The following is a 13,709-nucleotide window of genomic DNA, read 5'->3' as shown; positions in this document are numbered from 1 at the left end:
TATTAGCCTAGCTTAGCTCCGTCATGCAGCAATTCTAATGTTTTTCAGTAAACGACAAAAATGTAGGCTGGACTTACTTTAAGACCGACCGATCCTGAACCCCCGGGGTACCCCGGGAAGCCAACATCCCCCTGAAACACACGATGAACAGAGTCAAGTGTCTGTCTGCTGGTTTGTGTCCCAGAAACTGGATCTTAAAAAAGGATTTTTATTAATCACTTGCTGGTTTAAAGTTCCTGAAAACTGGACCATCATAACGCGAAGATACAACAGCTGTGATATGAAAATCCTGTAAATGTTGGAAGTTCCCTTAAAGATGTCTGTTGTTGTCCTCAGTCACCTCGACAACCATTAAAGGAACTTGTGTTTCATTTCATGGTCTGTAAACGTGCTTGTGGTGAACCTCAGGGCTCCGTCCTCGGACAACTTACACTAATGGAGGGTGATGTGGTGCTACTGCTTCACATGCCTGTTGTTATCGTCCTCAGTTCATCATCAGATCATCTGATAACTCTGAATCTTGGATTAGTTAGAAGTCAAACTGTCTCCAGTAAAATATGATGTAAGTATTTCTACCTTTGTCCCGTTGCATCCTGAGATTCCTTGTCGCCCAATTGGTCCTTCATGTCCAGGAAGTCCCTAAAAAACAGACTAAAATTATAAATATTCAAAAAATCACACTGAAAATAATGAAAATAATCTGCTGATTGACTCGTTTTCTCCATAACTGAGTCCTTAAAGTCTTATAAAGTGACAATATTGATATAATCAGCTGTTGAACGCTTCACTGTGCTCGTCTCTGCATCTGTCTGCGTTCAGAGACTCTTTACAGAACTTTTCTCTGAACCGGATCAGTAAACTTGTGGCCGGACGGATAAACAAGGAGCTGAAAGTCGTAATAAAGATTGGTGATGTCGAGGAAAGCTGCGTCTCCACCAGAGACTCCAGCGCTTCATATAGAAACGTACTGATTGTGGCTGCTCTCGAAACATCAGTTCATATTATTTATATGCTTTATGTTTCGTTCGTTCTGAATGTTATTTAACCCTTTAGGCGCCGGGTTTTATTTAAAAAAATACTAGATTTTGACATCTAAATTTCAGAAGGCTCTGGCTTGAATGTAGTTTGAGATAGAGACAAAGTGTAAATGAGACAAATATTGAGAATGACCTAAAGTTTATGAAGGGAGTAATTTTTCCCATCGAATTTGCATATTATGACGTCATATGGTGGCGGCCATATTGGATTATGTAATTTCCATGAAATACCTGGTATTTTGAAAGAGAGTTGAACTTATTTCATCAGATTCATCCCCTCCATCCATTTGTTATGTTGTCCACACATCAAATGAACAGGGAAAAAGTAAATTGTAAGCCAACAGTCGTAAATTAGAACTATTAGTACACCACAAAACTCATGTAAACAGTATGCGTTTTTTTACCCACCACCCCCCCCCCCATCGGAGGACACTTTTTTCTTCCCTTTTTCTTGTTTTCTCTTCTCTTCTTCTTTATTATTATTATAATTATTATTATAATTATTATTATTATTATTATATGATAATAATAACAATAGGCGTCTTTTAGCTGCAGAGGCCTTATCTGTGCCCATCTATCCAGATAAAAGTTTGTAATATTTGTAGAGTGTGGAGCCTCTCATTGCAAGGCATAGAGACAATAAGAACTATATATATATATATATATATATATATATATATATATATATATATATATATATATATATATATATATATATATATATTTACATTGATACATACATACATTACCATTCATGAAACCGTGAACTTGGAATTAGTTCATGTCAGCCTAAATACTGATGAGCATTGTCTCCATTGTTATAAGATACCAGAAATCATCAGTCAGAAAGAGGGACAAAAAAACTATAAACCTTGAATCATTGCTTAGCTTTCTGTCACCACGACATCCAATTTGCTCATCAAAGGGCTTTATCCATATACTTCATCTCTCAAGTAAGCCCAGCCACCATTACCATTATCATCATCATCATCATTTCCGGCCCTGTTCTGCCTTCCCCTGTTGCCCCTACGACACCCATCAGCCTTTCTACGAACACTTTGCCCACGTCTCCCCCTGCTATCTCCTCTAGTGTTGGGAGAAGAGCTGGACTCGTGTGTGCTTTGTGCTTCGTGAACACTGCTGCGGCGCATAGCTGCACCGCTGCCGCGGATGGAGGCTACGTGACCGTCGCGGTGGAAAGAGTGAACACTAACGCTGACACCCAGCGGTATTCTCACCACCACCGCTACTTCTACCACATCCATTCGCTTCCCTACTGATACTACGAGTTCGTGTATCATTTCCATTCCCACCTATTGGGCAAAGGATCGTGTGTTAGTGCTTGTGCGTTTTCCTCGCTCTGCGCGGCACCGCCATTGCTATGCAAAGACGCACCGCGACTAGCAAGCTCACTAATCAACCGACCGTCATCTCCCAAAGCTAGATTTTCCACTTCAGAATCAGAATCACCGAATAGGAGCTCAATCACTTCCCTAAGTGTCAACTTTTAGCATGCCATTGTCGTTTATTTCGTCTCAATAACTTCTGAATCCAGCTATACCCCTTCAGCAAAATGGCTTCCTGGCGCACTGTCTCCGCTCTCTAACCCCACAGTTTGCATGGGACTTCCTCGAACATTTTGCATTGAAGCAAGACGTTTTTATGAGCTAAGGTCTAAGTATAGGATGTCTGCCAACTAGTGGTGGGGAGTATGAACGACATGTAACACTCTATTGGGAGAAAACAGCTGTTTTGTTCAGTACCGCGGTGTGTCGCAAATTTGCGACTCTGGCGCCTAAAGGGTTAAGGGTTCATACCGGTAGTCCTGGAAGTCCTGGAGAACCTGGTTTCCCTGGAAGACCCTGGAGAACACAGAGACAGACGGATGGTTACCTTCATATGACGGATCCTTACAATGTGTCAGGATGAAATGATGCTGCAGTCAAAGACATTCATGAGTCTTCATCATTATCAGTCATACCCGAGATCCTTTCACTCCTTGACCTCCTGCTCCTCCCAGGTCGCCCTGAGGGAATAAAGTTTAATAAAAAACTGTAAATAAATCATCAGAATGAAGAATTGTGCAGCGATCAGACATTTATAAAAACAACTTTCACAAACCAGCGGTCACATCACAGAAAACTCGTCTGCTGCGTTCAGCTCGGCGCTGTTACCTTTTCTCCTGGTAGGCCATGTTGGCCTTCGTTTCCAGGGTAACCAATCACCCCAGGAAGTCCGTCGAATCCAGGTAAACCAGGTTCACCCTGTGGAGAGCGAGAACAGGTAGAGCTCATGAGGTGCAGAACAGATCCTGGATCAGTTCATCAGCTTCTTTATCAACAGGTCGCGCAGCTAGCCAGGTACACCAGGTAAACCTCAGTGACGTCAGCTACACAACAGATCAGTTCACCTGCCGTCCACACAAAAGCAGTAAACAGGTAAAGTCAGGTGTACAAAAACTCTGGCTGCGGTCCAGCTGCATTCAGGTTCCAGAGCGAACAGACGGACGTTTCATGTTCAGCAGAGAGGAACGAGTCTTTGTGCTCCTGCAGAACACACCTGAGATCACAGAGCTCACACCTGGGTGGTCTCAGTGCCCCAAACACATCAGACCCCAACAACACCTGAACTCAGCATGAACTCAGCGTGAACTCAGCACCTCCTGCTGCTCCTCAGTGTCTTTAAATCTTTGCTTTTATTTTTATTTGAGTGTTTTAATATATTGTTTTAAAGTTTATTTTGATTTCCTGTTTTGGCTCAACTTCGTTCTGAATCTGCCCTATGACATCATCATCACCATAATCACCATCATCATCATCATCATCATTATGTAATTTTGTCTGAAACGTTGACATTTTAACTACATGTTAAATGTTTCTATCATGTGGAATAACTTGAACTGGTTCAATTAAATAAATGCAAACTAAAATCCCTGAACGAGCCTCGTGTGTTGGTTCTGCCTCCCGTGGACCCGTGATAAACCCTAGTCACCTCTGGACCTGAGCAGAACCACATCAGACTCCATTTCATGTCCTGTGGTTTACTGGATGTCTGCAGTGACAGCAGGTCACCACCGGAGGGCAGCAGACGGTCGACACAAACCGATCCAGGACCACTGAGGTCCGACCCGTCAGGACGATGTCATGGTGGTTCCTCAAACCCAACAAAGTCTCTCATCTCGGTCCCTTTAAGTTCTCACCCTCTGTTACAGAGGAGAGTGATTTATGGACCTTATGCCCCGATTCTTGTCTCTCAGGATTCATCCAGGTTCTCGTCCTGACCAGGTTAAAGGTGGGAAACGTATCGCAGAGATCGCTTAATGTTTCTGTTATAAAGTAAGATGTCAGTCAGTGTGTTTACATGACACTCAAGAAAACTGAATTACTGTGTCAGTCCGACTGATGGGATGTTTAAGATGCATGTATTCACCTTAGTCTGACTGAAATCGGACCGGATCGGATTTCTCATGGTCGGATTAAAACACCCAGATTATTGATTGATAGTCACATTACTCCTGCATGTATACGTTCTATGAGATCCGATCAGATTTTGCGTTCTGCGCAGTCTCGACATTTCTTTCCCGGGGCCGTGAGCCGGAAGTAGAAGGACGGAGGCGTCTTTCCTCTGAAATCACCGTGAGAAAGAGAGAAAGAGCTCCATTGTGCATCTAGTGTGTGTAATTATCATGTGCACCATATATGAAGTGTACAAAGATGGAGCTTCGTCTCGCTCTTCGTACGCCATCTTTCTGGAATGTTGAGGCAGTTTGTTGTTGCTGGTGATGTAAAGAGGTCAGCCGGAGGTGTTTCTGTTACCACTAGTTGAACTGGGTACAGCGCCACCTAGCGTACCGGGTATGACATGCTCCGGACAATAATTACATTTTCTCACCGGCATGTATACACGGACAATTGCAGTTGTCTGATTGAGCAGCAGAGTGGAACTATGGCTGTAATCTGACTAAACTGTGCATGTAAACGTACTGACTGTAACAAATGTTTGACCCAGTCCAGTGACACGACGACTCGGCAGTTCTGAAGGTTCTTTGATGCTGAGATGATTTTATATGAAGGTTTGTTTAGTACGTGGAGAACAGAAACGCTGCACGACGGATCAGCTACACCGACGATGTCAACAGTTAAACACGAACATTAGAATCACCGGTCGTTGATCAGAGAAGCTGTTAGCTTAGCATCAGTCTGATTACATTCAAACAGAATTATGATCCGTTTCATATGAAGAGCACGAAACAATCCAAGACATGTTGCTTCAGTGAAGATATTCTAAAAGCTTCTGAATGAAAGCAGAAGTTTGTTCTGAGGTGATCACAGCGGGGAGAGGACGACCTGTTCCCCACTCAGCAGACTGCGGAGGTATACTCTCTACGTTTAATCACAATGAATTATTCTGTTTTTATATTTCTTAAAGCTGCTGTTTGTAAGAAAAGTAGATTTTCTTACTATCATTACCAACTTGTGACAAAACTAGAAAGACGTTTCCGTTTGAAAGAAACGAGAACACAGATCAGTAGAACAGATGATGTAATCGATCACAGATAAACAGATGGATCTTCTCACCTTCTGACCTTTGACCCCGTCACAGTGACAGAAAGACTTCCCGGTGCAGTGACACACCTGCAGACAGAAGACACAAAGACAGGTGTGATAATCTGAGTGTTTCATTCATCTGATCCTGAAAAGATCTGAACACAAAGATCTTTGTTCTGACAGAAGTCATGATGGGGCCCGGTCCAAACAGGCGGGTCCACGAGGTCCGCGATGCTGTCGGTTTTCCTGAGAAGGCGTCTCTTTCCCTCCGTCACGCGGGCTCTGTGGGTTGAAGCACCTTGATGTGCGGTGCAGGTACTGTTGAGTCCTGACTGGACCCAGTCTCGGGTTCAGGCTGCAGTGAAGTGGTCCAGCATGTTTCTTCATGAAGTGTTTATCAGAGGACATTTTTCTGTGCGTTGAAACCCAAACACCTTCATGTATCCTGCAGGTGCAACAGTGCTCTTCCTGTGTGATAACCTCCACCAGCAGACAGTCACACAGACGGGCTGATGAAGGTCTGATGTCGTCTTATCTTCATTCCTGTCCATGCCTCGACATGTCTTGCAGCAGAGCATTATGGGTAATGTTCTACATCTACCATACTGAGGGCTCAGGTGTTCACAGAGAGAGAGACCTGCAGCCTCTGCGCATCTGAACATCAGATCAGATTACTTTCATTTGTCTCTGAGCATCACACAACATGTCTGACACTAACGACCTGCCGTATGCACCTCATGACCCGCCGTACACAACTAACAACCCGCCGTATGCACCTCACAACCCGCCGTACGCACCTCATGACCTGCCGTACGCCTCACAACCCGCCGTACGCAACTCACGACCCGCCGTACGCCTCACGATCCGTCGTACGCCTCACGACCTGCCGTGCGCACCTCACGACCTGCCGTACACCTCACGACCTGCCGTACACCTCACGCCCTGCCATACGCACCTCACGCCCTGCCGTACACCTCACGCCCTGCCGTACACCTCACGCCCTGCCGTACGCACCTCAATCTTCCGTACGCACCTCACGACCTGCGGTACACACCTCACAACCTGCGGTACGCACCTCATGACCTGCCGTACGCACCTCACGACCTGCCGTACGCACCTCACGACCTGCCATACACCTCACGACCTGCCGTACGCACCTCAATCTTCCGTACGCACCTCACGACCTGCGTTACACACCTCATGACCTGCCGTATGCACCTAACGACCTGCCGTACACCTCACAACCTGCCGTACACCTCACGACCCGTCGTACGTACCTCACGACCCGCCGTACGCACCTCACGACTCGCCGTACACCTCAAGAAATGCCGTACGCACCTCACGACCTGCCGTACGCACCTCATGACCTGCCGTACGCACCTCATGACCTGCCGTACGCACGTAACGACCTGCCGTACGCATCTCACGACCTGCTGTACACCTCACGACCTGCCGTACGCACCTAACGACCTGCCGTATGCACCTAACGACCTGCCGTACACCTCACGACCTGCCGTACGCACCTCACGACCTGCCGTACGCACCTAACGACCTGCCGTACGCACGTAACGACCTGCTGTACGCACCTAACGACCTTTCGTAAACCTCCTGACCTGCCGTACGCACGTAACGACCTGCTGTACGCACCTAACGACCTGCCGTACACCTCCTGACCTGCCGTACGCACGTAACGACCTGCTGTACGCACCTAACGACCTGCCGTACACCTCACGACCTGCCGTACACCTCACAACCCACCGTACACACCTCAATCTTCCGTACGCACCTCACGACCTGCCGTACACCTCACGACCTGCCGTACACCTCACAACCCACCGTACACACCTCAATCTTCCGTACGCACCTCACGACCTGCCGTACACCTCACAACCCACCGTACACACCTCAATCTTCCGTACGCACCTAACGACCTGCCGTACGCACCTCACGGCCTGCCGTACGCACCTAACGACCCACCGTACACACCTCAATCTTCCGTACGCACCTCACGACCTGCCGTACAAAACTCACGACCCACCGTACACACCTCAATCTTCCGTACGCACCTCACGACCTGCCGTACGCACCTCACGACCTGCCGTACACACCTCAATCTTCCGTACGCACCTCACGACCTGCCGTACGGACCTAACGACCTGCCGTACACACCTTACGACCTGCCGTACACACCTTACGACCTGCCGTACACACCTTACTACCTGCCGTACGGCCATAACGACCTGCCGTACACAACTCACGACCCACCGTACACACCTCAATCTTCCGTACGCACCTCACGACCTGCCGTACACAACTCACGACCCACCATACACACCTCAATCTTCCGTACGCACCTCACGACCTGCCGTACGCACCTCACGACCTGCCGTACGCACCTAACGACCCACCGTACACACCTCAATCTTCCGTGCGCACCTCACGACCTGCCGTACGGACCTAACGACCTGCCGTACACACCTTACGACCTGCCGTACACACCTTACGACCTGCCGTACGGCCATAACGACCTGCCGTACACACCTCAATCTTCCGTGCGCACCTCACGACCTGCCGTACGGACCTAACGACCTGCCGTACACACCTTACGACCTGCCGTACGCACCCAACGACCTGCCGTACGCACCTAACGACCTGCCGTAAGCACTTTACTGAGACACATGAAACAGACAAACTGCTCACTGAGGAAACATTCAGTAACATTCAGGTGATCTACACACGTTTTAGCAACGTTTCACAAACAACCTGTCTGTCCAACACACCTGACCCCAGGTGGTGCTGTGTCAGAAAAGCTGTTTATGTTGTGTTTTTAAAGGTTCAGTCTGTAGATTAAAGGTTCAGTCTGTAGATTAAAGGAGCAGTCTGTAGATTAAAGGAGCAGTCTGTAGATTAAAGGTTCAGTCTGTAGATTAAAGGAGCAGTCTGTAGATTAAAGGTTCAGTCTGTAGATTAAAGGAGCAGTCTTTAGATTAAAGGAGCAGTCTGTAGATTAAAGGTTCAGTCTGTAGATTAAAGGAGCAGTCTGTAGATTAAAGGTTCAGTCAGTAGATTAAAGGAGCAGTCTGTAGATTAAAGGTTCAGTCAGTAGATTAAAGGTTCAGTCTGTACATTAAAGGAGCAGTCTGTAGATTAAAGGTTCAGTCTGTAGATTAAAGGAGCAGTCTGTAGATTAAAGGTTCAGTCTTTAGATTAAAGGAGCAGTCTGTAGATTAAAGGTTCAGTCTGTAGATTAAAGGAGCAGTCTGTAGATTAAAGGTTCAGTCAGTAGATTAAAGGTTCAGTCTGTAGATTATAGGAGCAGTCTGTAGATTAAAGGAGCAGTCTGTAGATTAAAGGAGCAGTCTGTAGATTAAAGGTTCAGTCTGTAGATTAAAGGAGCAGTCTGTAGATTAAAGGAGCAGTCTGTAGATTATAGGAGCAGTCTGTAGATGCGTGACCTCCTTGGACACTTTACAGAACATATGTGTGGTGTGTGTGGGCTTATTTAAAGATATGTGTGTGTTCTGGTTCTGCTCAGCTGATGGTCAACGCTTTTGATTTCCTGTCTGACGCAGCAGAAATCAAACCGAGTTTTTAGGATTTAATACAAATAAAGTTTTTGTGTTTCAGACTTTAATTCAATTTCAGTGGCTGTCGGTCAGAGAAAAGTTTTCACTGCAGCTCAGCAACTCAGACCTGTGTGTGTGTGTGTGTGCGCGTGCGTGCGTGTGTGTGTGTGTGCGTGCGTGCGTGTGTGTGTGTGTGTATTTGGGTCAGTAATAACAGCAGATCAGGACAAAGGGCTGAAACAGAAAACAGACGAACTAAAACAACAGACAGAGCAGACTGTCTGACTGACTGCACACAGACAGACAGACAGACAGACAGACAGGTTTTATTTCCTGTCTGACATTCTTTATACATTCTGTAATTTCCGCAGTGAGATGAGGTAGAAAGTGTTCAGATCGACCTGCTTATAAAACAACAGCTGAGAGACGCTACGACCTGCAGGTCACACTATCGACACCTGACGATGGCGGCGGATTAAAGGTTCTGACACTGAGACAAACTTCACTAAACGATACCAACGCCAGCCTGCTGGTGGCGCCAAACAGACGACATCACGGTCACATGACTGAAACGTCACCACCACTAAGAGTCTTACTGCATAATTACTATCCAGGTTTTCTATAAACTGATCAATGTACAAGTTGTAAAGTCAGAGTTAGAACAGTGTGTAACTAAAGTGGCCTGTAAAGACGGACTAGTGAGTAGATGAGTCTCCGTGTTCGCTGTGAGGACGTTTAATGTCCCCGACAACCTCTGTAGTCTCATTCAGACACTCGTTAGCAACCGCTAACTGTTCACGTGAAAATATCTTAACGTCTGAGAACCACAGGGAGCCAAAAGTGCTAACATGCTAAAGGAGACTCACTCCTGTGGGAGCTAATACAACTATTTTACAATGTTAAAGTCGCTGGACCCGTTCCTTTATCTGGATCAGCACCAAAAGTTAAGGAGGTGTATTCTGGGCCGAGACTCATTCTCCACCCAGGTTTGGTGGAAATCTGTTGGTAGTTTCAGTGTAATCCTGCTGACAAACCAACAAAACAAACAACAAAACAACCAACAAAACAACCAACAAAACAACAAACAAAACAAACAAAACAACAAACAAACAAATAGACAGACCAACAGTATAACAGTATGTTTATATGAGTCACAGTCAGCTGTTAAAAACACACTGACTTCATACACAACTGTCTGTCCGTCTGTTTCCATGGCAACACACACACACACACACACACACACACACACACACACACACACACTGATGATCTGATTAATACAGTCTTGTATATTGTGATGGAGTCTGACTTCACTCTGAACTTTTATTAAAGATTAAGAACAAGTTACTTACATTTTTTGAAGATTTTCACAATAAGAGTCTTTAAGCTCACCATTCATGCATCAATAAAAGCATCTGACCCATCACCGGATCACCTGTGCGAGTGTGCGTGTGTGTGTGCGCGCGTGTGTGAGTGTGTGAGTGTGTCCGGGTGTGTTCACTCACCCTCTCGGCGTGTCCCGGAGCAGCGGAACAGCACAGCATCAGAACCAGCAGCGGGCCGATCCTCAGCCTCCGGCCGCCTGGAGCCTCCATCCAGACGGACACACGGCTGCAGAGTCCCGGCTGATAACTGAGTCTCCGGCCCGGACTCAATGAGCTCGGGACGGACGGGCTACTCTGAGCGGTTCGGCTAAGTTCGGTTCGGTTCGGTTCGGTTCGGCTCCGCTCAGTTCACAGGGGGTCCGTGCAGCCTGGTCCCGTCGGGGCAGCGCAACCAGCTTCGGGATGGAGAGAGGCAGACAGTCCGCGGACGGGGGGGTTCAAGCCCGCAACATCCAGCACCACACTTCCGGACCACGTTTTCAAAATAAAAGCATGCGGTCACAGAGATCTGATGAAGTCCGCTGACATGTTTTGCTATTGACTCAAATACAACAAGACTAATAAAGAAACTGTGGTTTAAAAAAAATAAATACAATAAAATAATAAAAGACAGAAGTTCTTTTATTTGACTGAAGTATTTCCAGTTTGTGTTTAAATATAGTACTTATACTGTAATAAGTATTACAAATTAAATTAAAAGGACTGTGTACATTTTTATATCTACACGTTGTTTATCCATAAAAAAACATTTATAGTGCAGTTTAATGTTTAACTCACAGACTTCTTTGATTTGACATAAAAAGCATGATACTCCTTAGATAAACAACAACAACAACAACAGCAATAATAATAATAATAATATTAATAATAATAATAATAATCGTCATCATCATCATCATCATCATCATAATAATAATAAAATGTATATATATGCAGAAGGAGTTAAGGATGAGATGTACCACAGGTCCAGGTGTGTGAAGGAGAGGTACCACTGGTCCAGGTGTGTGAAGGAGAGGTACCGCTGGTCCAGGTGTGTGAAGGAGAGGTACCACAGGTCCAGGTGTGTGAAGGAGAGGTACCACAGGTCCAGGTGTGTGAAGGAGAGGTACCACTGGTCCAGGTGTGTGAAGGAGAGGTACCGCAGGTCCAGGTGTGTGAAGGAGAGGTACCGCTGGTCCAGGTGTGTGAAGGAGAGGTACCACTGGTCCAGGTGTGTGAAGGAGAGGTACCACAGGTCCAGGTGTGTGAAGGAGAGGTACCACTGGTCCAGGTGTGTGAAGGAGAGCCAGGTACCACTGGTCCAGGTGTGTGAGGAGAGGTACCACAGGTCCAGGTGTGTGAAGAAGAGGTACCGCTGGTCCAGGTGTGTGAAGGAGAGGTACCACAGGTCCAGGTGTGTGAAGGAGAGGTACCGCTGGTCCAGGTGTGTGAAGGAGAGGTACCACTGGTCCAGGTGTGTGAAGGAGAGGTACCACAGGTCCAGGTGTGTGAAGGAGAGGTACCGCTGGTCCAGGTGTGTGAAGGAGAGGTACCACTGGTCCAGGTGTGTGAAGGAGAGGTACCACTGGTCCAGGTGTGTGAAGGAGAGGTACCGCAGGTCCAGGTGTGTGAAGGAGAGTTACCACTGGTCCAGGTGTGTGAAGGAGAGGTACCGCTGGTCCAGGTGTGTGAAGGTACCGCAGGTTCTTCCTGCTGCTGTCAGACTGCGCGTGTTCACTGGTAATAAAAACTCAACTCATTTGTTTGTTTGTTTTGCTCTAACTGGACACTTTGTTAATATCCATATTTATTATCTGTAAATAACAACACACAGTTTATAATTACATGTTCTTGTACAGTATTATGTTTACATGTCTATTCTTACCTTTTTATCATAGTGTTTTTTTGATTTTTGATTTTTTTTACTATTATCATTGTTTTTGTAATATTTCTGTCCTTTGGCTGCTGTGGCAAACACATCTCCCCGTTTGCGGAACAATAAAGGAATTCTGATTCTGTTTCTGATTCTGGTTCAGAATCAACCAGCCGTCCTGTAGCGTCTCAGAGGACCAGGAGCATGTACTGCTGCAGCTCGGAACCGGACCAGGACTCAGACTGCAGCAGGACGGTGAGCCGGACCGAAGATACAGAGAGCGACTCCACTGGATGAAGTTAAAGTCTGCAGCTCATCTGTCTGCTGCAGCACGCTGCTTTTATTTTGTAGCGCCGACCGGAAGTGTTTGGTGCGTGCACCTGCATCTGCTTGCCGAAGTTTGCCAGGTGCGGACTGAGTGCAGCGGAGCGCCGCGAAAAAAGTTAAGAGTTTACCGTGTGTGTGTCGGACATGAAGAGCGCGTGAAGCTGCGGACTGAGCGCGAGACCTTCAGGTAAGTGAGCGCGTGTGTGCCGGACTCACCTGAGCTGCTTTTGTCTCTGTGTGACGTCTGAACGAGCCGCTGCAGCTCCGCAGGATCGATGCTGATCAGCTGGTAATTAACTCGTAATTAGCTGTTAATGAGCTCCAATTAGAGGGTGACGTCAGCAGGTTAATTAGCGCTGATGAGCGCTGATGAAGCTGTAGAGGAGGAGAGAAGTAACGGAGTACTTTTACTCGGCTACTGTGCTGAAGTCCAGTGTGCTGGTGCTGTTCTGCAGAGTGTATGAAACCAGCCGGTTCTGATCCATTTCTTTTATTCTGAAATGTGTTTTAAAGACTTTCAGTCTCAGTCGAGCCTCAGAGGAGAAAACAGGTGCTCAGATAAAAGTAATGTTGATGTAAAAGTACTCTATTACAAGTAATTGTTTTGCACTCATTAGTTTTTCTGGGAGAAACGCTCTTAAAGAAGCCTGAGGAAAGTAAAAGTAGTCAGATTACTGCAGCAGAGTATCCGGATGCTTCAGGTTGAATCAGCTGACTCAGTTTATTTACTGTTGTTTGTTTATTATCAATCACATTCTTACCAGTCGATCATATGTTGAGTGTTTACAAAGTAACTAGTTACTAAAGTAGTCAGAGTCCAAGTGAATGTAGAGAGCAGCAGAGAGTTCTGGAGAACAGGCCCAGCTGTCATTAATGATTATTGATCGGCTCATCAATAACGAGTCTGCTGGTGTCAGGCCGACTTAAAGCCACTGCTTTTAGATATGTGTGTGAGTTTGGAGCCCCCTGTGGACAGACGAGGTCCTGCGTCCACC

General features: G+C 46.4%; 1 protein-coding gene across 1 annotated transcript in view; it reads right to left on the bottom strand.

Annotated features, from left to right (window-relative positions):
- Positions 1–10,926, bottom strand: part of LOC115569797 (collagen alpha-5(IV) chain-like) — a 26,098-nt gene extending 15,172 nt beyond the window's left edge. Inside the window, exons 1-7 of the mRNA XM_030397928.1 lie at positions 10,656–10,926; positions 5,615–5,671; positions 3,212–3,301; positions 3,019–3,063; positions 2,855–2,899; positions 577–639; positions 78–131 (exon numbers count right to left, since the gene is read on the bottom strand). Of these exons, the coding sequence (XP_030253788.1) occupies positions 78–131; positions 577–639; positions 2,855–2,899; positions 3,019–3,063; positions 3,212–3,301; positions 5,615–5,671; positions 10,656–10,745 (444 nt within the window). The 5' untranslated portion in view covers positions 10,746–10,926. The remainder of the gene's footprint in view (positions 1–77; positions 132–576; positions 640–2,854; positions 2,900–3,018; positions 3,064–3,211; positions 3,302–5,614; positions 5,672–10,655) is intronic.
- Between the last annotated feature and the right edge of the window lie 2,783 nt (positions 10,927–13,709).

This window comes from Sparus aurata, chromosome 2, assembly GCF_900880675.1.
Source record: "Sparus aurata chromosome 2, fSpaAur1.1, whole genome shotgun sequence".
NCBI lineage: Eukaryota > Metazoa > Chordata > Actinopteri > Spariformes > Sparidae > Sparus > Sparus aurata.
This window is presented reverse-complemented; position numbering and strand designations above follow the sequence as displayed.